The 24,763-nt window shown below is 25.1% G+C and overlaps 4 protein-coding genes across 10 annotated transcripts; 3 read left to right on the forward strand and 1 right to left on the reverse strand.

Annotated features, from left to right (window-relative positions):
- Positions 1-4,314: 4,314 nt before the first annotated feature.
- Positions 4,315-9,464, forward strand: LOC114122954 (CD63 antigen-like). The gene is made up of 5 exons (XM_027985769.2): positions 4,315-4,486; positions 6,972-7,160; positions 7,274-7,444; positions 8,915-9,139; positions 9,207-9,464. Exons 1-5 carry the CDS (start codon positions 4,424-4,426, stop codon positions 9,270-9,272), a joined length of 714 nt encoding a protein of 237 aa, XP_027841570.1. The 5' UTR covers positions 4,315-4,423; the 3' UTR covers positions 9,273-9,464.
- Positions 9,465-10,051: 587 nt separating this feature from the next.
- Positions 10,052-15,212, reverse strand: LOC114122928 (DNA helicase MCM8). 6 transcript variants are annotated; one of them, XM_027985735.2, is made up of 5 exons: positions 14,948-15,181; positions 14,774-14,810; positions 10,976-11,077; positions 10,699-10,917; positions 10,052-10,639 (listed from the first exon to the last, which is right to left on the reverse strand). In XM_027985735.2, the coding sequence occupies exons 3-5, from the start codon at positions 11,075-11,077 to the stop codon at positions 10,073-10,075; spliced, it is 888 nt and encodes a 295-aa protein (XP_027841536.1). In that variant the 5' UTR covers positions 14,774-14,810; positions 14,948-15,181; the 3' UTR covers positions 10,052-10,072. The 6 variants fall into 6 exon arrangements, with proteins under 6 accessions (XP_027841536.1, XP_027841535.1, XP_050055550.1 ...); XM_027985734.2 differs by having other exon boundaries at positions 14,774-15,181; XM_050199593.1 differs by lacking the exons at positions 14,774-14,810; positions 14,948-15,181 and adding an exon at positions 12,139-12,274.
- A 93-nt stretch (positions 15,213-15,305) lies between these two features.
- On the forward strand, positions 15,306-19,217 carry LOC114122917 (U4/U6 small nuclear ribonucleoprotein Prp31-like). Its single transcript, XM_027985718.2, has 10 exons — positions 15,306-15,550; positions 15,745-15,908; positions 15,971-16,168; positions 16,237-16,441; positions 17,056-17,225; positions 17,296-17,453; positions 17,516-17,656; positions 17,740-17,889; positions 17,971-18,195; positions 18,976-19,217. The coding sequence occupies exons 2-10, from the start codon at positions 15,785-15,787 to the stop codon at positions 19,084-19,086; spliced, it is 1,482 nt and encodes a 493-aa protein (XP_027841519.1). The 5' UTR covers positions 15,306-15,550; positions 15,745-15,784; the 3' UTR covers positions 19,087-19,217.
- Positions 19,218-19,261: 44 nt separating this feature from the next.
- On the forward strand, positions 19,262-22,932 carry LOC114122915 (putative aldehyde dehydrogenase family 7 member A1 homolog). Of its 2 annotated transcripts, XM_027985717.2 has the most exons (8): positions 19,262-19,575; positions 19,632-19,848; positions 19,918-20,135; positions 20,200-20,415; positions 20,486-20,848; positions 20,916-21,122; positions 22,095-22,318; positions 22,515-22,932. In XM_027985717.2, the coding sequence occupies exons 1-7, from the start codon at positions 19,396-19,398 to the stop codon at positions 22,305-22,307; spliced, it is 1,614 nt and encodes a 537-aa protein (XP_027841518.2). In that variant the 5' UTR covers positions 19,262-19,395; the 3' UTR covers positions 22,308-22,318; positions 22,515-22,932. The 2 variants fall into 2 exon arrangements, with proteins under 2 accessions (XP_027841518.2, XP_027841517.2); XM_027985716.2 differs by lacking the exon at positions 22,515-22,932 and having other exon boundaries at positions 22,095-22,448.
- The last annotated feature ends 1,831 nt before the right edge of the window (positions 22,933-24,763 follow it).

Raw genomic sequence — 24,763 nt, forward strand, 5'->3', positions numbered from 1 at the left:
TAACTTATAACTCACTATTCACTTGTTCATAAAGGTTTGTAGTAACTTCCCCGTACACGTCACTTTTGAACACTTCCAACGAAAATTGGATTTGTTTTTCTTAAAATGGTATATATTCAACCTATTTTTAAAAATGTTAGTTTTTAATTTGTAAGTTTAGGTGTTTGGTTTTTGTTCATTTTATATTATTTTAGAGTGAATACTGAATAGGTTATGTAATACTTTTAATACTGTGACACCAAACACATGTCTCATACTGTTCGCGATCATAATTCGCAATTTAAAGTTTTGAGCAATTTAATTTTATCTCATCTTTTAAAATATATTTCCCGGTTTATTTATACCGTACAAAACGTTTGCAATCGAATTTTACCAAGTTATTATCACCGTACAAAGTGTCCGTGATATGCAACTCAAACAATAGATAGTACAAACTGTCTATTTACCCTTTTAGGAAGGCCATGATAGCCCATAAGGCCATAGGGGCCATGCCCACTCACGAATACGAGACTTTTTATTTTTTAATTTATCAAATATTTTCATTGATTTAATTATATATAATTTGTATAATATCATTATTCCTGCAAAAATTGAAAAATGTATGGTCAATGGTCAAGGTTATAAATATTTTTTATTTCATTAATATCATATTATTATATAAATATACTGTTAATTTGTACTCTAATTAATAATTTAATACACTACGTTTGCTATATTATATTAACACTTGCTAACTAATTGTATTATAGTTTAAATTTATACATACCAAAATATATTACCCTCCCCCCAGGCAACTAAGCTGTCCCTGATAGATAGAATTGTAGGTATTAAGGGAAGATTGAGAGCTATATCCGAGGGCCTCCAGATTATCAATAAACAAATACACATAAAAATTATTTTGTAAAATCATAGTGCCTTCAAAAATGAGATAGCTCAGGGCCACTTATGACATTAATTCGGTTTTGCAGGTTCTAGACACTAGATAGAGGGGATTTAAACAGTCTAACAGATAATAAGATGAAGACAATGGAATAAAAAAAGAGAGATGTGTATCTATTATGATGAAGTGAATTTTTAAAATGTATTTCTAAAAGGAAGGTAGGATAATCAATTGAGTTAGGTATAAGTTTAGTAAAAAATTATATATTTTATTCATAATGTGTCAATGAAGACTGAATTATGTTTAAAACTTTAAGACTATGGTCACAATTATGCAGAGAAATAGCGACATAAACATTAAGCATATTAAGCAGAAAATGATAAGAATTTGCATTTTATACTCTTCAGTCTTGGTATAAAACGTACTATACAGCAGGGGTGACCAATATATATAATAGGTAGTATAATAAGTCGACCACCCGCATATATGTTATTTTAAACAAAAGAAATGTATACTTATAAATATATTCATATATTTTTGGTTATAAACAACCTTTTTTTTTTGGTTGATCGTAACGACCTAAAAAACTTAGAGGTCGATAAAAAGTTCATAAAAGTTGGCCATCCCCGCCTTTAGAGTATATAGAGTATAACCTATATAAATTATAGGTTATATTATAACATAATATATGTCTCTCAAATTTTATGTAACAAAAAGGTTGTGTCGTGTTAGTACCAATAATTAAAATTATTAAATTATTAATAATAAATTAAAAATCGACATAATGAAACTATATTATAGGCAATTTGATGTTATATAATATATAATGTTTTAACTTTTAATGCTTACATTATTTACATAAATACATTATTATATTATTATTTATTATTAAATTTGATAGTTATAGTATTTTCTTTTAGGAATACAAGTTTTTCAAAACTATTTTCAGATAAAAATGATCTTGTAGTTTGTAGAGTACCTAATACCTAGATACATTACAAAACTTGCAATTAATGAAAATAATCCTTTAATTAGCAACAGAAAAACATGTATATGAGTATATAAAGTGGATGTCTAACAATATTAATAACTTATCTTATCTTAATGTTTGAGTTGTGTTTGGTGTAAGTATATTTTTTTTAAATTATCGTCTACTATATAGCCATGTATAAATATAAATCCTATAGATATATCTGATGTAGATATACACACGATTTAATACAATGTATAGCCATGTAGGTATAGGTACTCAAAAATTATGTAATTTAAATTTAAAAAATAATAATATTATATTAAAATACCTATTTATCTTGTATCTATTAGTTAAAAGTAAGTGCCAAAAAAGTAACTATATAATATACAGTAACTTTCAGTGAGTTCCAACCCAATATTATAATTTATTATATAAAAATTAAAAAATACAGCCCAAAGAGGGGGTGATTGCCCCATCACCTCCCAGCCCCCCCCTCGTATCCGCCACTGATAATATATACTATATACAAGATACAAGCTACAAATGTAATTCAGTTATTTATCTAATTATCTAGCTATCTGGCTATGTCAAATACTGTATTTCAGATACTCTGTGGTTTTGGCATATCTCATAGATACTCTTATTACAGAGTACAAGAGTATAGGACTTTCATAATATTGAAACAAATTATCTGAAACTTAGCACAGTATATTTTCCGTTATCTTCCTTAATCGGTATAATCTCTTGTGACCTCGTACCTATAGACTATAGAATATCATTCCATTTATAAACGGTTTGTGATATGGTGAGTTTACCGAGTTTATACAATTGATAATTGCAATTGGGAAAATTAGCATACCTATATAATAATGCTCTATATATTTTTAATTTTTATAGTTTTTATAGTTTCAGTAGATATAATAATTATATACCTATAATATTATCAATTAACATAACTCATACCTAAGTTATACATATCCAGTTTTTACTTTATACAATTATAGGTGGTCCCAAATTACTATTGTTCAAATATATTTTACATGCAACTATATATAGGCTGAACATACACTTTGCAATAATTTTTATGCATTTGAAAAAATAATTAACCCAAACACGAATAACTGCCCCAATAATAAAATATCCTAGATAATTAAGTACTACTATACTACTACTATACTATTACTGAGTGCTGTGGTACAATTATATATAATATAGCCCTATATTTAGATAATGCGAATAATTAATTATTGGCCAATCAATCTTACCAACAGCTAGGTTTCGTTGTTGTGAGTGTATTGATCAATTAGTTATTAGGTAATTATTTTTGGTCATTTTAAAACTAACACATAGGTACAAATACATAGGTAAATACTGTATATTAAATATATGGTATGCTTTTTTGTGAAATTTTTAATTAAAAACTCATAAGAAAAACCACCTTCTAATGATTAATTCTTTTTTTGATTTGAAAAACATTTAAGATGTTGTATAATATGTAGGAAAATACGCATACATTACAACTATATGGAAATCAAAAATCGCAGTTTTTTCCGTTCGAGAGTCTAATATCTTATACCATTGTGGTGTATCTATTTGTGTGTATTGTGTATAATATATGTGTGTACCTAATAGGTGGTACACAATATAAACTAACAAATACTGTAAAAACAATAAATGAACGTAGGTATACTTCATTTATATATTTATATTATTTATTATTTAGTTGATAGACAATATATAATATTTACCTATTAAACTATTTAAACTATGGATGGTGAGTAAGAGTAGATGTCAATAAAAAATTGGAAAATATTACAAATCAATATGTGGAATACCTGATTGGAGTCCACAGGATTATTTTTATATTAAAACTATCTAAAGCTATCTTAGGTCCGTATCATTCACTCCGTATCCCCTTGTATTAATAATAATTAATAAATATAGCTAGTAATAAATAATAATATGTATTAAACTTAAAATGACGAATACTTAATACCTATACCTAATAAATACATACATTTTAATGTACTCAATACTATTCAATGGTACATTGGTACTTATCTACGGTTAACATTGAATTTAATTCTACACGAATACACGACGTCACAACTACACGTCTACGCGCCAATATAATATATATGTTATATAATTTATGTTACTGCGTTATAAGTATATTTAGTATATTTAACGTAATAAACAAAAAAAATATATTTTATTATTGGTAGCTGCAAATCATGGCTATAGATACTATAACAGTAAAGCAGTATATAGTATCTATAGCCATGGTCTAAATGCAAGCTAATGATGTATAAAATATTATCATGCAGTTGGCGAATGACACTTGTTTAATTACTAAAAACAGAGGAAACGTGTCATGCGATAACACTTTTTCGTGGCATATTGCTTATCGTTGTTATTGTAATTAACAATACTCTGTTTTATTTTATACTTTAGAAAGTTGCATATCATTTTTGAAACATTATAGTTGTATATTTATATGCATGTATACCTATAGTCAATATATTAATTTAAATTTATGAATTTATCTATATCACCGGATTACTAAAATCATGTTGAATAAAGCGTCATTGGCAATTAAATATTTGTTATTTGTCTTCAATTTGATAATATTTGTGAGTTTATTATACTATTTTATTTAAAATTTTTGCTATAGCTTAGTTTATATATATTATATTATTGTTTTAATGTATATATCTATAGATTTTACTATGTAAGTATGTATTGTATAGATACCTACCAGATATATACGATGTATAGCCGCATAGGTATCAATGTGATATATTCATAATTTTATAATAACATTTTACTAATAGCATAAGTAAATTATAGTTAAAAAATTATCATATAAATATAGGTTTACAATAAATACCTATACACGTACCTACAGATAATATATACACACATTTAAGTCAGATTAGGTACCTTATTATACATGTGATAAATTTCTAATCTGTTTAAGCTATATAGGTTTATATCAAAAAAATATATATCGCGTCAAAATATATATGGAACTAGAAATAGAAGTTGTGGTATAACAATCTAATATACGTAGGTATACCTTACAAAAATTACAAATTTAAAAACATTTTATAGATTAAGATATGTAGGTAGGTTCTTAGTTTTACTACCTACCTATAATTCGGTATATTTTTAAGTGTTTGTTAATTTATTGCTTAATTGCCTAATAAAATGTATAAATATTTTTTATATCTATTATAATAGTTTACGTAGGTGGTACATATATGATATTAGTTAGTACCTATGCATAATTTGTTTTTAATATTTCTTTGAAATATTATTTTTAAATCATAAAAATATGATAAAAATATTATGCCTTTTACATTTTAATCTATCTATGTATACTATTTTTTATTATGAAGTAAATTGCGTTTAAATGATCTATAAATATACATTCGGATCACTGTGCCAATGCGCAATACCGATTAAAAGGTGCCTACGCTGCAAATTGCAATATTTATAATTTTAAACTAAAGTAATTTGTTATAGATAATAGAAATATTACCGGATTGCAAACATATAAAATGCTTAATAGTATTATTAATAACAATAAAAAATTAAATATTTATACGCATTTAAAGCATAGGTACACACGATATCTAGGTATCTACTTATTTAATGTTCAAAGGTTAAAAGTGTCAAAATGAATTAATATTTAACACACGTAGTCTTGCCAAAATTATAAGTACTTTGTTTTTAAAATAATTATCATTATATTTTAGGTATCAAAATAATAGAACAGATCAATAATATATATAATTACAATACTTTGTGAACGTTATAATGTATATTCATGTAGATTAATATTTATAATTATATGTATTATAATTTCTTTGATAATATGTGTATTGTGCAATATTATATATATATATATTAGGTAATTCAACTTTTAAATATTAATTATTATTTACTTATGCATTTATGTTGACTATTTTGTAATATTTTATACTTTTTTTAATTATATATATTTTATTTTGTAGTTGGTACTTTTTAATTTTTATAGTTGTACCTTATAAACATACATACATATACCTATATAAATTATCAACTATATTATTGAATAATTTAATTGAATTATTAGACATCATTTTATTTGTATCACTATAGATTATTGTTATACCAATGTACAGTGTGTTTTACCTAATATATTTTAACACTTTATATTTCAGCAGTATAAGCTTATAGATTAAAAATAAGAATTTTTAGAGAAAACGGAGAATACGAGTACTAAAATGAACATTTAATACTCTAAGCTCATTTTGTTATCCCTCTCAACTTACATCCCTATCAAGTTGTATTATTAAATACAATTTTTTTTTTTTTAACTGCAATATTTATTATTAAAATGTCCTTTTTATTTAAGTCACCGAAGAATGAACTTTTTTTCTATCTCGAAAGTTGACTGACTTATAAATAATTAAAAAATGTATTTAATTAAACTTTTGACCCACTTCTCTTCCATGTTGCATGTACCCTATCAGCATACAGTTGAAAAGGAGGAGTGATTTGTATGTAGATAAATTTGAATTTTGTTCTATATGGATAAATAAAATTATTAGTTTTCATTAAAAAATAATAAAACACTTATTTTATAATCAAAAAATGCTATAAGTCGGTCAATTTTTGAGATAGAAAATAGTTAGTATTTATTGACTGTCTTCAAAAAATGGAAATAATTTTAAAAAAAAACCCTTTTTGCTATTTAAAATATGCGTTTCTGTTAAAAAAAACTATTTTTTTTATCCACACGTGTATACTAAAAGCTTTAAAATTTTGAGTTAGTTCTAGTTAGTTAGTTGGTTCATTATTTATATTTTAGTATCAACTATCAAAATTTGATAGTTTTATAGTTTTAGATATTTAATATCTCTTTCTCAACAATTTCTATATCAATAGGTACCAATAGTTAGTACCGACAGTACCTATATAAGGCGTCTACTATTTAAGTGAAACAAACTATACCTATGCTATTGCTCATTAGATCTTATTGAGTTATTTAATAAAATTGTTAAATGGTGATTGGTAAAAATAATTTTAACTAGCCTTATTGAAAAAAAGAAAATTTATATATTTTTTTAGTTGAGTGGAATTTTACTTTTATTTGTTGGATTATCTATTCGCAACGTTTACATTCAATATGAACAATTTTTAACAGAGCACTATTTTACTGTGCCGTCTATATTGATTATCGTGGGTTTCACAGTTCTAACGGTATCATTTTTTGGATGCTGTGGCACATTAAAGGAAAACAATTGTATGATGATTACCGTAAGTGCTTAGTGCAATAATTATCTTTTTTTTATATAAATAACATGCAATCTATACCATAAATATTTTATATTATTATATTAGTATTAATAATACATTTTTATGTCTTTTAGTTCGGATTTCTTTTAGCATCGTGCTTTATAATGGAAATCGTAGGCGGTTTAGCTGGATTTATATTATTAGAAAAAACTCATTCTGTAGTGACTTCAAAACTACACGAAACTATGATGTTTTATAACAAAACAACTCACATAACACATATATGGGACGGACTTCAAACATCTGTAATGTCAAACATTTACATGATTTTTTACGCATAACAATGAAAAGGCGTATAGGTATATAAACTACCACGTTTATTGTTATGACATTTTTGAGTTAAATTAGGAAGTTAAACATTCCTAAATGTGACTGTATCTATAGGTAAGGTTTAGGTATCTACTTCTATACTGAACTATATTTTAAAATAGGTAGATAGCTACTTGCTAATGCTCATTTCCTACTTTTATTGAAATAACAAATGGGTATTAATTTTCTGATAATTCTAATAATTATACATAGGAGACTAGTATCTGATTTAAAGTATGATTTTTTAGTACACTTATATAGTTATAGTTCTTAGTCTTAATAATAATATGTTTTTAATAAACCTGAAATTTTCAAATCATTATTTTTGACATTTATTATAATACAGTACCTATAAATTTGTTTATTTTATAAGTAAATGATAACATTTAAGATTGAATTGACAAATACCTACTACCTCCACTTTTTGATATATACCTATGTATACCTATCTACTTATTTGAGTTAAGTACTATGGATATTAGTAAAACAGATATTTACGCTAAAAATAAATAGGTCTCCAATAATTTTAATTTTTTTACCTAGGAACTTTTGTTCGAAATTATTGACTGATTGAAAAATATGTTCCTTAAGACTCAAAATAATCAGTAATAAAAATATAACTTTAGGTTTTAAAATACTGTTTAGGTACTTTTTGTCCTATGGATTATCTTTAATAAAGTAAAAAGCTATAAAGAATTTTACATCAAGTTTAAATACACGGTAGCATTTCACGTTTGTAATAAGTACACTTTAAAGATTAGAAATTTATTTATACCTCAGATAATATTCCAGGATATTTATCTATATAGGTACCTCCAAGGCCATGCTTATCATCACAAATAATTATGGCGAGGGGGATCCTCCCAAATACGGCTTTATACCTAGTCACCTAGATATATTTAAAGTTACAACCAAGATATTTTGTAAAATGTTTTTTGAAATTTTCTATCGCTTAACTTGACTAACTTGGTATTTTTATAATATAATAATTTAACAACAGTTTTAGCAACCATGGGCGCCCCTTAGTAAAATTTTAGGGGGGAGGGGTAGTAAAAAAAAAAAAATTCTCAAATGCAATGTAATTAAGACGTGTTCATTGGGCGCCTATGTTAGCATACACTATTCCGATAGTCCCTATTACTTTGGTTTTGTAATATTAAAAATATCTTTAGATAATTTATTATAGACTCATACCCAGAAATAGTATAATATAATTGTAATTAGTCAGTTAATACTCTGCTAAATAAAACACATTTAAAATTGAAATTAAATACGCCTTTTTATAGAAATTAAATTGTATTAGATCATTATCTAAAAAAATAAAATACCTAGTTATTTTAAACATCAAATAATGAAACTAATTTTTTTTAATATTGATTTCTTAATTTTTTTTATTAAAAAAAAAGTTACATTGTTGTGGAGCTGAGAAGTTAGATGACTGGTATCCCATACTTGAAGACAAATTACCTATGTCTTGTTGTGAATCATATGACGGAGAAATAGATCATCAAAATTGTACAGCATCTGAACCAACTGTTTATCGACAACCATGTTATGTGTCATTATCAAAAATTGTAAAAGAAAATGCCAGTACGTTGAGTGGTGTTACAATAGGAATAGCGTTTTTGCAGGTTTGACAAATAATACAATGATTATTAACAAATATGCCATAAGAAAATATTAATACATATATTTTAGTTGGTGGGTATAATGCTGTCATGTTCATTATCAAAGTCTATTCAAAAAAGTTATAAACAAGTTTGAAATCATGTGTACCTTCAAAATTCTCAACTAAAATTGTTATTTTTTTGTATACACTAATGTGAAACAGAAATATGTACATTAGAAAATATTATATTTTATTTGTATTGTATAATATTTATCTACCAAAAATATAAACTTTATTAATTTATGTAAATGTGTTGTATACATAAATAAATTTATTAAAAATAATAAGTGTACCTATTTTATTAAGTGGAGCTTATCACTATTTATAAGCATTGTGGATAAAATATCTAATTTAGGTAGATGATGGCTAGCAGACAACGATACTCCGTAGAATATAGGTAAACAATTTATAGATACAAGTATTGTCTGTATGGATATATTAAGTACATGAAATTTATCCAATATTTTAGTAGAACAAGTGTTTCATTCTTAATTGGTACATACTGTTACAGATTTTATTTTTAAACAATGCCATTTTGAGACTGACATTGGCTTTACTGCATATTGCTATGTCAAATAGCAACTTATGCAAATGCTCAAAATTTAAAAACAAATTAAAATAATAAAATTAATTAAGTTATATTTAATTATATTTATTAACTTTATAATATAAATTGTTTGGTATATAAAATGGATAATTCACTTTTTTTTATAGGTAACCAAATAACAATATTAATTTAACTGCTTTCAATATTATATTATATAAATTGTATTTAACTATTATTTATAGATTGTAAAGAAAGATTTCAAATGGCTATAATATTTAAAATATTTTAAAGGAATTTTTTACTAAAATTATGAAAAACACATACACATTCAAATAAAATATTTTATTTTTACCAAAAACATTTAGCTTTTTCCAATATATCACAGCTCTCAGTATATTTTTCTCCGCCATTTAAATAAGGCAGAGTAAATTCTCTATAAGCAATACATACTCTTCTTTCATGAATATCTTCTCTGAGTATACAATGTTCCCATAGATATCTAGGTTTTCCATACAAAACTAAAAGTGATCTTCTAGGCATTAATATTCGCACAACGTCAATTGGATAATTAACACTATTTACTGGAATAGGCAAATATTTGCCATTAGGTATATAGTCTATATTATACTGATTACTATATTTGATTTTGTGTGGAGTTAAAGTAAGTACAGTATCAGATTGTAAGCTTAATGTTACAATTCTTTCACCCCAAATCCAGCAATCATCTACATGAGGATCAATTGATGCACCTATTTCTGGTCTGTATTCCAATGAACACTGTTCTATTGTAAAATAATCCTTCATAATTGGAATTGTATCAAAACGATCTTGAACAAACTTTGTGGATAATGGAAAACCGTTGAAATTTCCCATTGATAAACGACGTTTTTTAAAGTTACACTTTGGTCCAAAGTTCTAAATATATGCATATATTTTTATTTAAATTAATAATAATAAAAAGAAAATATATTTACTTGTTTTCTACGACCGCTTTGTGATACATCCCAAGGCATAACATCTAAATTTTTCATAAGCATTGTTTCTTCTTCTTCTGAGATAAATTCATGTTCAATGAAAATGCCATCTAAATAATATGATGTACCAGTATGATTTGGATGATTTTTATATTCATCTGCATTCCAACCACTCCATAATAAATTGCAGTACGAACAGTAAGATGCACTTGATAATTTCTAAAAATCAAACAATAAATAAAAATAATATAAAATACAATTGTGTACTATAACTAACTTTTAAATCTTCAGAATTAACAGTAGGAGTTAAATTGAATTCTTTTTCACATGTAAAACAAGTTCTCACTCCTTTACATCCACATAGTTTAGATCTGTCCATCTATAACATTTTAAAATATATAATTAAAAGAATTTTTATTTAATTGTATTTTGTTTTAACTTAAATATATTTGGAAAATAAGTTAATAAAAATTATGTTTTAGTATTTTAGATATTATATAACTACTACATAACTAATAACAAATTTACAATATATTCATCTTATTAAATCAATTGACTTGTGCATTAAGTATTTAGATTTATTTCATTGTATTTTGCATTAAGGCCAATCACCATTAGAAATTAGTAAGTATTATTTAAATTTTCTCAAAAATTATTTAATAATAATTAATAGATAGAAAATATATTTATAACATACCTACCTTTATCTAATGAATAGTTTAAAATTTAGTGTACTTTGAAGAAGATTAAATCATGATGTTATACTTATATTTATAACTCATAATTCTGACACAAAGTTTCTTTAGATATTTTTTCAATGATATAGGACATATTAATTATTATACTATATGCCAGGGGTGGCCACAATGAGGCTTGCAAGCCGCATGCGGCTCTTAAATCAATTTCGTGAGACTTTTGAACCAAACTTAAGACTAAAATTAAAAGTAAATAAATGTCCCTTCATTTGATTTAAAATGTGGCTCACTTCGAGTTAACTTTATAAATTTGTGGCTACCAAAGTTAAGGTTAGTGGCCACCTCTGCTATATACCTAACTAGTAAAATCTGTTGAGCATATTGATTATGGTAAAATAATGTAATAACCACTAGATAGATGAAAAATGTAATCATATTTTATAATTAAATATTATAAAAATTAAAAACCAAACAGATGTTATTTAAAATAAAGTAAATACTGAAAGCAAACAGTATTTAATAATTAATACATTTTTATAACATTAGAAATTCAGACTCAAGACAATGTTACAACCATTTTAAAATTTTAAAATAATTTAATATAATTTATTCATCCTAGATTTTGACTTAATTTTTAAATCCAAGCATAGAAATTAAATCTGGTTAGTTAAATACATAAATAATTAGAAAAGATATATGTGTAACAATTTTTAAAATAAATATTTATTAAACTTTTAATTCATACATATTGTTTCCTTTTTTAATTATAATTCCTTCATTGTTCAATAAATCCACTATGTTGTAGAAATCTAAAGTAGCAATATTTAACTGTTTTGAAAATAACTTCATTTGGTCTATACTAAAAATTCGTTCTTTTTTACCATGTCTTTGTAATTCAGCTAATAGTTTCCTTGATTGAGTGCGAACTCCTGTTTTTTTAATACTTTTTTTGAATCCAAATCCACTAAATTCATCACACTGAGTTTTTACAAGACTAAAATTAATCAGTTCAATTACTTCATACGCATCTTTCGCAGTTACTTCTTCTCGAAGTTCTACTTTAGCACGCGCTTGTGCAAGTCTAATACAGGACTCTAATTGTCTTACAGTTATTGGAATACCATAGCTTAAATTGTTTGTACGTAGTTCAATAAAAAACTGCTGTAACATTTCTTTAGCTTCATTTGACAGAGTTGGAGATGAAACATATTTTCTCGCATATGCTATATATTTACGTAATTCTGCTTGAGAAATATAATCACTACTTTTACTAAATTGTGAAAATCGCTCTTTCAAAGAACTATTTATTTCCTCAGAATTATTAATATTCTGGGTTTGCTTCACCTTATTTGTATGTATATTAAGCACATGTTCAGTTAGATGTTTGTCAGTCAACTCATTAGGTGTATCTATCAGTAAAAAGATTAAATCAAAACGAGATAACATTGCTTGACTCATTTTTAAATTATCTAATACACTTTTACTGCTGTCATAGTGTCCACCAATTGGATTTGCAGCAGCCATTATAGTAGTTCGGCAAGGTAAAGAACAAATAACTCCACCTTTAGCAATACTTATTGTTTGTTGTTCCATAGCTTCCAGTAATGTATTATGATCTTGAGTCATTTTATCGAATTCATCAATACAACACACACCTTGATCAGCTAAAACAACAGCTCCAGCTTCTAAAGAAAAATCAATACCTTTCTCTCGAGTTAGACTAACAGTTAGTCCAGCTGAAGAACATGTACTTCCACAAACAAATACACCCCGTGGTGAAATGTTACACACAGACTGAAGCATTTGTGATTTTCCAAGACCAGGATCACCAATGACTAAAATATGAATATCTCCACGTGTTTGATTTAAAGTACAATTACTCCCACCGAACAAGGAGAGCAACATACCAGCTTTCACCATTTCATGACCATAAATACCTGGACATATTGAGTTTACCATTAATTCAAAAAGATAAGGTTTTGAATGGAGTTTTTGGATACAGTAGTAATCTTTCATTGTAAATTGAAATGCAGTACTTGTAACTTTTCCTTTAGACTGGTTTTTATTGTTTTGTACAGATACTACTTCAATATATTGCATAAAAATATTAGATTCTTTACTTTGAGCATTTTGTTTACCAGAATTACATGATTTTTTTTTCACAATACCAATAACAGTAACAACGTCTCCAGGAATACAAGTATAAACCAAATCATTTGTAAGTTCACATTCAACAGTTCTGGGTACTCGGCCACTTTCTCTCTGATCATCACTTTGTAATTCTTGAACTCTAATAGTTTGACAGTTAATAGTTTGAGTAAGTGGTGAATTTCTACATATAGAAAATGAACGAATTCGGCATGCAGCATTACTACATTGTTTTGGTTTTAAAAATATACCATCAGGTTGTTTAACATTTTGAATTGAGCCACAAGTATTGCACGTAAATCCTAACCACAAACATTGAAATTTCAAACTACTGGCTTTTATAACAGTCCCGTGAACTAAAATTAGTTTTCCATCAGTATCAGCTCTTAAATTTTTCAAATGAAAAATTGGACCAAAATTTATAATTCTGGGATGAATCATTGATAAATTTTTGAATTTAGTACAGTCATCATGAATATTATTATTTAATTCTTCCAATGCATACTGATGAATAGCAAGTCCTAAACATTTCAACGTGTATTTTGGACGATTCGTTAAATCATCCCAAAAATGTAACCAGGTCGAGGAGAAATCTTCATCTTGGTTTAAAGAGTCTACATTCAAAAGGTATGATTTATTTTCTACAAGTTGTTCAATAGAAATATTTTGTTCATGTGTGTTTAAAAATAAAACACAAGCCAAAATATATTTTACTGTTATGCTATTTTCATCATATTTTTCATTTGGGAAATATAGCTGCCATCCGAGAAATGGACAGTCTTGAAAATGTTCAATATTAGTATTCACATTAATCACATTACATTCAACGTTACTAGTATTTTTTGGTTGATTATTTTTATTTATATACTTTTTCCAATGTCTGCCACCTCTCCATTTATTTTGATTAGGATTACTCATAACAATATTCCACAAAATAAACTGAAAGTAATTAAAATTTATTTTAATTACAAGTCTTCATAAATATGATTACCAATTATGAAATATTTATTTTAAATCAAATAAGATTTTTAAACTTTTTTAATGCATGCTATCAATAAGCCATCTTACAACATATAATATTAAATACAATAGGTAATTAAACAAAATAAATTTATATAACACTTAATACATTAAATATCAAATAATATAATTAACAATTTTTTTTAAAAGATCTTTAAAAAAAACCTTATACATCATATTATAATTGTATTTGATTGAATAGGTATACTTACTTTGGAAATTAACGACACAAATACGATTTGGATATTACTGTTTTAAAAAAAAAAAATCACTAAAATATTATTATTATAGTACGTAATTCATACAAATTAGTAAGTAGTAAGTCCTATTGGACCTGTTGAATAACTATATTTCAGCAAAAACGTTAAATGTTCTAAAAAAATTACCCTGAACACTGAGTAGTTAACTTTAATTTATAGTGGCGACTGGTGACCACTGACTGATAACTGTAAACAAATTCAAATACTTAAAACGAAAATCATAATATAGTTGCGCCTAAAGCAAGATTTGAATACTCAATACTGAGTCACATGACACTGTCTATATTGTAATATTATGTATGAAATAATATGTTGTAATCTACAATTACGTCATATTGTAACATTTTTATTCAGTGTTTTCGAAGTTTTGAATAATTTCACCAACAAAATTATGGCGATAAAAAATGTGCAAGTGGTTAAGTGGTTTTTTCCATGATATAAATAGTGATAAAAAAATTCAAACATTGATAAATTATTTATTTACAAATATTCCATGCTTATAGCAATATAGCTTAATATTTAATATCTTATTATTATTACAGTTGCAATGTTTATAGCTTATGAGCATAACGATTAATCCATCATAAAATAGATCTATTTTGTCATGGATTACTCATTAAATAATGGAGTAATGGATAGCACAAACCTTTTCACTGTAGAGTTATACTGCTCTATTATAACTTATAGCGAGTCGACCAAGGTGGATTTCAACAGCAATTAACGCAAGCAGTAAGTACTCATGAGCACTATATAATCTTGATTCATAATTATTGTTCTAGGATATAATGCTAGTATACAAACTATTAGTTAGAAATCAGTCATAATAATATATAATATAATTTAGGTATCTATGTCCAACTTATAAAACCTATTATGTAGGTATAAGAAAAGATAATAATTAATATTGATGTTTTACCTCATAGTTTTTAATGTAAAAAAACAAAAGACTGAAGACAATTTAAGATGTCTCTGGCCGAAGAGTTACTAGCAGATTTAGAAGAGGATGGATTTGATGATGAGCCAATGATCATACCAGAGGAAACTCCTCATGAACTGGAAGAAAATGCTTTGATTCCTAAACAAAATGGTAATTTTTATGAAATATATTGTTTTATCCAAAAAATAATTACTTTTTAAAATCATTTTCAGATTTTAAAAATGCTAAAATCCGTGATCTCGCTAAATTACGAGATTCAGAGCGTTTAATGAATATAATGCAGCAGATATATATATTTCAGAGCAGACAAAGGAAAACAGAAGATGAATTAGGTCCTGTAGAGTCTGATCCTGAATATCTCTTAATCGTGGAGGCAAACAATTTGATTGTAGAAATGGATGATGAAATTTGTAAAAAAATTTTTAAATTCAATGTACTAAAAAACTTGTATAGTTATTAATGGTTATTAATATTTCAGTAATCATACATAAATTTGTTCGCGATAAATATTCAAAACGATTTCCAGAATTAGAGTCCTTAGTTGTTGGGCCATTAGAATATGTGCAAACAGTTAAAGAACTAGGCAATACACTTGAACAATCAAAAAACAATGAAGTACTTCCAACATTTCTTACTCAAGCTACTATTATGGTTGTTTCTGTTACTGCTTCAACCACACAAGGGTAAAATTAAAAACTTATACTCTGCTCAATGAATGAATGACGTTAAAAACTTTTTGATGCGATAAATATCGGTTATCTTTTCATATATGCCAGCTTATATTTTAGTATGAGGTTGGTGATAATTGCCGAGATGCAACAATAACATTTAAGTATATGTAGTAGTAATTGTGATTGTTGTATTATTTTATAAAATCAATGACATTTGTTGTATAATTATGTTTATAAGAAAATATAATAAAACTCAAAAGCTCACTATGTATTAGAATATATTCGATGCAGTAACAACATATTTCTTACTATGTCTAATAAGATTGTTTGCTTATGGACGGAGTATAAAGACATGTATTTAAAGCTATTAAGAACTAACTTAATTTATATAATCACATTTATTATAAAATTATTAACAAATTGTCATTTTTATTTATATAATAAATAATATCTTAAGATTAATTTCTTATTTCATTCTTGTTTTGATCTCTAAGTGTTAATGATTTATGCAATTTTTATATTATTTTAAATCCCTTACCGTGAAATATTGATATAGATTTATTTATTGAGGTTATTCTTTTTTTAATTTAAATTATATAAAATTTTTTATTTTTTATCTTTTCTAGACAACTTTTAAATGAAAATGAACTTTTTGAAGTTCGTGAAGCTTGTGATATGGCTATTGATCTTAATAAATTAAAATTAAAAGTTTATGAGTACGTAGAGAGTAGAATGACATACATAGCTCCTAATCTTTCAGTTATTGTTGGTGCATCAACAGCTGCAAAAATAATGGGTAATTTATATACATATTTTTTTTGTTTATTTCTTTAGTACAGTAACATATTTTTTTATATTTTTTCCAGGTGTAGCCGGAGGGTTGACAAATTTATCAAAAATGCCAGCATGTAATGTTTTATTATTAGGTTCTCAAAAAAAACTTTTATCTGGTTTTTCTCAAGTCAATGCAATGCCCCACACTGGTTTTATTTTTCATTGCTCTTTAGTACAAAATAATCCACCAGTAACTATTAAATAATACATCTAAGTTTAAAAATATACTTAATTTAAATTATTTAATTTTAGGATTTACGAAGAAAAGCAGCTAGGCTTGTTGCAACAAAAAGTACATTAGCTGCAAGAGTGGATGCTGCACACGAGAGTCTTGATGGACATATAGGAATGACATTAAAAGAAGATATTGAAAAAAAATTGGATAAATTAACGGTTGTCAAATATATTTTGAATTTATTTTGTTCATTTTAAATTATAAAAAATAATTAATTATATACAATATTTAAAATCTATAGGAACCACCTCCAGTTAAATTTATTAAGCCCTTACCCAAGCCAATAGATCCAGGCCGAAAGAAGCGAGGTGGTAAAAGAGTACGCAAAATGAAGGAACGTTATGCTGTTACAGAGCTACGTAAACAAGCAAACAGAATGAATTTTGCAGATGTAAATATCAAATAATATATATATTTAATACAATTAAAATTTACTTATATTTGTATTATACTAATTTTTACTTAAATTAAGATTGAAGATGATGCATATCAAGAAGATTTGGGATATACTCGAGGAACCATTGGAAAATCAGGAACTGGAAGAATTCGTCATGCCCAAGTCGATGAAAAAACGAAAGTGCGAATTTCAAAGACTCTTCAAAAAAATTTACAAAAACAGCAAGCATGGGGTGGTGCTACTTCAGTTAAAAAACAAGTATCTGGTACTGCATCTAGTGTGGCCTTCACGCCTCTTCAAGTAAGATATATCTTAAATAGCTATTACATTTTTAGTAGAGATTAATGATAATAAATACAAAGAGATTGATTTAATTTATACTTTTAGTGTTATATTTCAATGTACATTTTTATGTATTATTATAAATTAATTGAAAAAATAATTAAATTAATTAAAATAACAGCATATAGTATAGCTATTCAAGCTACTTAAAAGTTAAATGATCTAGTATAAAAGTATATAAATTATTCATTGGTACTACAATGTTGGTTTAAAATGAAAAATAAATAGTATTTTGTTATATTATTTTTAACTGGTATTACATAATTATCTGTAAAAAAACAATTCATTATTTTATAGAAAAAAATTAATTTAAAAAGATAAGATAAGTATGATAATGTTATTTTATTTACAGGGTTAGCAAACATGTTTTTTCATTTCGCTATGTTTGATTTATAGTTAAATATAGCCTATTTGTATTATAAATAAAAAAAAATATTTTTATCATTTAATTAAGTCTTGAATGACAAATGTACCACATTTTGTTGATCTTTTTCAAATTTTACTTTTATGTAGTTAAGTTATAATTCAATAAATATTTTATGTTTTCTTCTTTCTCTATTTTGAATAGTGGTTTGCAATTTATTTTAAATTAATGTTTGTTAATATTAATAAATGATTTTTATTATAGTTATGTTTAATAAATCATTTTGAATTAATAAAATTAATGTTTAAATATTTTAAAAGTAATGTTTTACAAGTGTTTTGTAAAGTTAATTAAAATATTTTTTCTCTTTTTAGGGATTAGAAATAGTGAATCCACAAGCAGCTGAAACTAAAAATTCTGCTATAAATTCAGCTAGATATTTTTCCAACACTGCAAGTTTTGTAAACGTTCATAATAAACAATAATAAAACTTAAAAGGTGTCAATTTTATTTATGTAATAAATTACTATTATTATTTTTTTTTTTAATTAATTGTTTCATTAATGTGAAAATATCAAATTATTATGATTCTAATAAACTGTGTTCTACATGCAAAGGTTAAGAGGATATTTTACTGATAACCTGTTTTTGATAAGATAAATAAATATCATTGTAACAAGTTTAGCAAATAAGTTATTATTCAACAGTTTTTAATTACCTGTGGACTGTTAATATAATCCAAAAAATATTTATACTAATATTATTATTTTACACCTATAAAAGTTTAAATAACAATGCATTATTTAAATTATAATCCTCTAAAACATTTAAAGCTTCTGAACTATGTGCATTTCTGTCATAGAAAAAACAGTAGTTTTTTAATTAATGATAAGAAATATTCATTTCTCAAAGAACTTGGTTTAAATGAAGAAAATGTAGGTGTGTATGATGGAAAATGGGACGCGAATGGAAATGTTAGTATAACATAAGGGTTTTAGAATTTTTTAAATATTTAAAAATTACTTGACAGATTACTACATCGTATTGTCCAGCAAATGGTTTACCAATAGCATCAGTACGTAATGGTAATAATGAAGATTACGATAGATGTGTGTCAAAAGCTCTTGAAGCATGGAAGATATGGTCGGACATACCTGCTCCAAAACGTGGTGAAATTGTTAGACAAATTGGTAGTGCGTTTAGACAAAAATTAGAACCACTTGGAAAATTGGTATCATTGGAAATGGGTAAAATCATAATAACAATTGTTATATTGTGGCTTGATTTCATAATTTAATATTTATTATTGTCTGTAGGTAAAATTTTGGGGGAAGGTATTGGTGAAGTTCAAGAGTATATTGATATTTGTGATTATGCTGTTGGTATATCAAGAATGTTTAATGGGTCTATATTTCCTTCTGAAAGACCAAATCATATTATGTTGGAGCAATGGAATCCATTGGGGCTAGTAGGAATTATTAGTGCATTTAATTTTCCTGTTGCAGTTTATGGTTGGAATAGTGCTATCTCTATGGTATTCTTTATTTGTATTTTTAAATTAAATATAAATTAAAATATCTATTTATTTTAAATTATAGGTATGTGGTAATGTTGTTATTTGGAAAGGAGCGCCAACTACTTCTCTTATTTCAGTTGCCACTACAAAAATATTAGCATCAGTTTTAGAAAAAAATGATATTCCAGGAGCTGTTTTATCTCTATGTACTGGTGATGTTGATATTGGAGTAAAAATGGTTAATGACAAAAGGGTAAATTTAGTTTCTTTCACTGGAAGTAGTACAGTTGGCCAACAAGTTAGTGCAAATTATAATCTTATTCAAGGTCCTAATTATATTAGTTTTTACCGAAAATATATTAATGCAGGTTGGTGTGGAAGTACAAAAGCGATTTGGTCGTGTATTATTAGAATTAGGAGGTAATAATGCTATTATTGTTACTCCTGATGCTAATCTTGAAATGGTATCACAATCTGTAGTTTTTGCATGTTGTGGTACAGCTGGACAAAGATGTACCACTACTAGAAGATTAATTTTGCATAAATCAATTTACAACACTGTTTTGGTAAATTTAGTCAAAGCATATTCTAATGTTTTAAAAAGATTAGGGGATCCACTTGATGTTACTACTCTTTATGGTCCTATGCATTCATTAACTGCTGTTAGAAACTTTAAACAAACAATATCTGAAGCTATTGAGGCTGGAGGACAAATTGAATTTGGGGGAAAAGTAATTTTTAATTTTATTATTAAGTAATGATGTAATACAGTTTTAATAAGTTAAATTTTAAATTTAGGTTTTAGATAGACCTGGTTATTTTGTAGAACCTACGATTATATCAGGTTTAAAGTATGATTCACCTGTAGTACGCCGTGAAACGTTTGCTCCTATTGTCTATGTATTAAAATATGATACTTTGGAAGAGGCTATTGCATGGAATAATAGTGTAGATCAAGGATTATCATCTAGTATCTTCACTAATGATGTTGGAACAGTATTCAAAGTATGTATGATTTACATACTTTAGATATATTCATGAATTTTTACCTAGATATTATTGATACTTTTTTATGTTCAAAGAAAAACATAATATACAATATAATATGCAAACTGTTCATACTATACTCTATCTGAAAAGAGAACATCTCAAATCTATGTATGTTGAATGATGTCTATCAACTGACCGGACAGAGTCATATCCCCTCTATATGTTCTAATTTTGTTGGTGGGTGTGTAAAGCCAACCATTTTTAGTTTTTTAATTGGACAGAGTATAAGAGGTACCACTAAATATTTCAGCTAGATGGCTATACATTGAAATGAGAGTTAAAATTTAATACTGTATTACTGTAGTATATATTTTGATAAAATTGAGTATGTTTTTACTATTTAGTATGCTCATCTGCAATACTACTTTATTTTTTTTTAAATAACAGTAACAATTTTTTGCTAAAGTAAATAATAATTGAAACTTTTAATTTAAATAAGTTATAAAAGTTAAAAAAATAAAAAAAATAATATATTTAATATTGATATATTTTGATTCTATTATTTAATAAACATAAGTGTTAATTTACCTATGACTTCTGACCTCTCAGTGATAAAATATAAATAATACTTTAATAATATCTAGATATTTCTATGTTTTCAAATTTCAACTTCCACAAACTTTATATTAATTTTACAATTAGAACCTAAAATCTAAAATTGATATTATTTTAAAAAAAAAAATTACTTTTAATGTACATGCATGATGCATGTATAGAGGGGTTAAATTTTGAAATTTTCCTATAATACATTTAAGATATTCTATTCACCTCTCAAAAATCCTATTTAAATAAAAATAATCCAGTTGAAATATTTAGTAGTAGTGCCTCTTAAAGTAAACATACTGAATATTTTAATAGTTAGATTTAAAACTAAAAATTTACTGATTATAGATGTTATTTATTAATTTTAGTAATTTTTTTGATTAGTGGACTGGTCATAAAGGATCAGATTGTGGTATTGTCAATGTTAATATACCAACAAATGGAGCAGAAATCGGTGGTGCATTTGGTGGTGAAAAGCATACTGGTGGTGGACGAGAGTCTGGTTCAGATTCTTGGAAACAGTATATGAGAAGATCAACTATTACAATCAATCATGGATCTGGATTGACATTGGCTCAGGGCATTAAATTTGAATAGTATAATTTAATGTACATATTTTTAATGTTAACTATAAATATTAAGTTATTTATATTTAATTATTATAATTAAATATCAATTATCAAGATGATATTATTTGTATAGATTTCAAAACAAAAATAAAATGTTATTCTAACCATATATTAAATAGATATTACTATTTTAAATAAATTCTAAATTCCTACATATCTTCTTGCTATTTTTCAGACTATTAATTCATAAGAAACAGTAGAAACACTAGAAACTCAATTACCCATCTATGTCGGGGCTGAGACTATGATCGTTAACAGACATTTTATAATAAATGTATGCAGATTTATCATAAAAATATTTATTTTATTATTAAGTTCAATCAATATTCAATAATGAGCTCTAATAATTCCATACTTCTGCTGTTCTTACTGTTTAGTTATACACTTTGTGAAACCAATCAAAAAAATTATTTATCCAAGTACTTTTATGTGTATAATAGTTTACAGTAAATTTGTCATATTATTTGTCACTTTTATTTGAACATATTTTGATGATGATAAGTGATGGTTAATTGAGTTTTTCCTGATAAACATTAAACCATTTAATATTTTTGAAACACACATAAGTAGTCTAATTTTGCTCATAGTAATTTTTCAAATTAGCCTTTACAATGAAGCATAATAATTATTAAAATTTATTTAAAAATTATTCTTATTATTAGTCCAATTAATGAAGTGAATTAATTATTGATCTATATAATTTGCAATTCTCTATATTTTATGATTTGTTGTCAGTATTTAATGTTTATTTATTTTTTTTTTAATAAGATCTTATAGTAATGTTTCATACTTTAATGTTATAAGTCATATGTATATGTTGTACTTTTTGAATTCTAATCAATTTCTATCTATTATCTATCAATTAAAGCCTAAAGGTGTATAATATTATTTTTAAATTTTATATTTTTATAAAATAACAAATAAATAAATATAAATATAAAAAATGATACTGAAGTTATGACTTTAAATACAAAATAGATTATATTAATTTTTATTACATCAAGGATAATACTATAGTTCTGTTTAAGATTTTAATATATAGAAATCTGTGACATAAAATAATTTTTTTTTAAATCTTTGTATTGTTGCAATAATTTGGGTAATTAAAAATAATATTATATTAAAACAATTCAAATAAATGTAGTAAATTAATATAGACTAAAAAATTTCAAGTACTACTATTTTTTTTTGTTTTTATGATTATGACATATATTTACTATTTAAATACAATGGTGTTACTAAATTATTTAACTTCGAAAATTTGAGAATGTTATTACAATCAAGATTCAGAATAAAATTTAATTATACATAAATAAATGTGTACTTTTATTTTATAGGTTTCATATTTTCAACTATTTATTTTGTATAAATTTAATTATTTTGGTATTTTTAATACATATAAATCGAGAATTAATAATAATTTACTTATAAATTTAAAGTATCAGTGAATAATATTTTTGAATAACATTACTATAAAAAAAAATTAGTTTAAATTAACTATTATGGTTTCATTTTTTTTTTTTTTGATCTTTTGAATTCCGAATAAGCTACTTAGAGCCTTTCAGAACTTTCAGAACTTTGTATAATTTTTTCAAACTGAAGTTTTAAATATTTTATCAAAATTTCATGATTTTAACTAATTTTGTGAAAATTTGAATTTAAATAATTTTAATAATAACTTATGAAGAACTTTGTATTAAATTTTTTATTGGCAATTATTGAAAAAAAATCAATATCAAATTTCTATAAATAGGTAACTAAATTTAAAAGATTTAAGATTCAAATTTTAGACTATATTATGTAAATTATTGATAAAAAAATTGAAGTATTTACGGTAATTTATTTTATGAAGAAAAGTATACTATAAAAAAAAAAAATGATTTTATTAAAAAAAGATATTCCGTAAGAATTCCCTAGTCTATTTCTGATCTTCCTAATTTTTAAAAAGAAGTACTAGGAATTTTTACATTTGACCTCCAAGGCCGAATAGATTATATTTCCAACTAGAAAATGTAACGAAATTAATAGAGAAAATATTAGCAATTTTATACTTTATTATTTATTTTAAAAGATGATTACACAAAAAAACATACCTATTATAAAATTAATACATTCATATCAGTTCCATTTCTCATTGTTCAAAATCTAAAACGAGATTAAAAATGGCAAATGCCTATTACTCAAAAGCTAAGAAACTCGGAAAATATATATAATAGGAATCTATGCTCTAAGGTAAATGACTATATTATAATACTTGGTTAAGCTCCAATGATTTTTATTTGATGAGCACAACGTTAGCTATGTAGATATTATTTTTTTTACATGGGTCGTACGAGTCACTATTAAACTGTAAATTATTATAATGTTTATGATGAAACTTTATTTACGAAGACCCTGTTGTTCATTTTTAATATAAGATAATAT

The sequence above is a fragment of the Aphis gossypii genome, chromosome 2 (assembly GCF_020184175.1).
Source record: "Aphis gossypii isolate Hap1 chromosome 2, ASM2018417v2, whole genome shotgun sequence".
NCBI lineage: Eukaryota > Metazoa > Arthropoda > Insecta > Hemiptera > Aphididae > Aphis > Aphis gossypii.

What these genes read in the sequence shown, in the direction of transcription:
- LOC114122954 (XM_027985769.2), top strand. Translation starts at nt 4,424, where the DNA reads ATGTTGAATAAAGCGTCATTGGCAATTAAATATTTGTTATTTGTCTTC. An exon ending in ACAATTGTATGATGATTACC is followed by an intron (nt 7,161 to 7,273) that starts GTAAGTGCTTAG and finishes TATGTCTTTTAG; the next exon opens with TTCGGATTTCTTTTAGCATC. An exon ending in TAGGAATAGCGTTTTTGCAG is followed by an intron (nt 9,140 to 9,206) that starts GTTTGACAAATA and finishes CATATATTTTAG; the next exon opens with TTGGTGGGTATAATGCTGTC.
- LOC114122928 (XM_050199591.1), bottom strand. Translation starts at nt 14,459, where the DNA reads ATGAGTAATCCTAATCAAAATAAATGGAGAGGTGGCAGACATTGGAAA. An exon ending in ATTAAAAAAGGAAACAATAT is followed by an intron (nt 11,078 to 12,138) that starts GTATGAATTAAA and finishes AAAATGTTATAG; the next exon opens with ATGGACAGATCTAAACTATG.
- LOC114122917 (XM_027985718.2), top strand. Translation starts at nt 15,785, where the DNA reads ATGTCTCTGGCCGAAGAGTTACTAGCAGATTTAGAAGAGGATGGATTT. An exon ending in AAAAATTGGATAAATTAACG is followed by an intron (nt 17,657 to 17,739) that starts GTTGTCAAATAT and finishes TAAAATCTATAG; the next exon opens with GAACCACCTCCAGTTAAATT. An exon ending in ACAGAATGAATTTTGCAGAT is followed by an intron (nt 17,890 to 17,970) that starts GTAAATATCAAA and finishes ACTTAAATTAAG; the next exon opens with ATTGAAGATGATGCATATCA.
- LOC114122915 (XM_027985717.2), top strand. Translation starts at nt 19,396, where the DNA reads ATGCATTATTTAAATTATAATCCTCTAAAACATTTAAAGCTTCTGAAC. An exon ending in AATGGGACGCGAATGGAAAT is followed by an intron (nt 19,576 to 19,631) that starts GTTAGTATAACA and finishes ATTACTTGACAG; the next exon opens with ATTACTACATCGTATTGTCC. An exon ending in AAATTGAATTTGGGGGAAAA is followed by an intron (nt 20,849 to 20,915) that starts GTAATTTTTAAT and finishes TTTTAAATTTAG; the next exon opens with GTTTTAGATAGACCTGGTTA.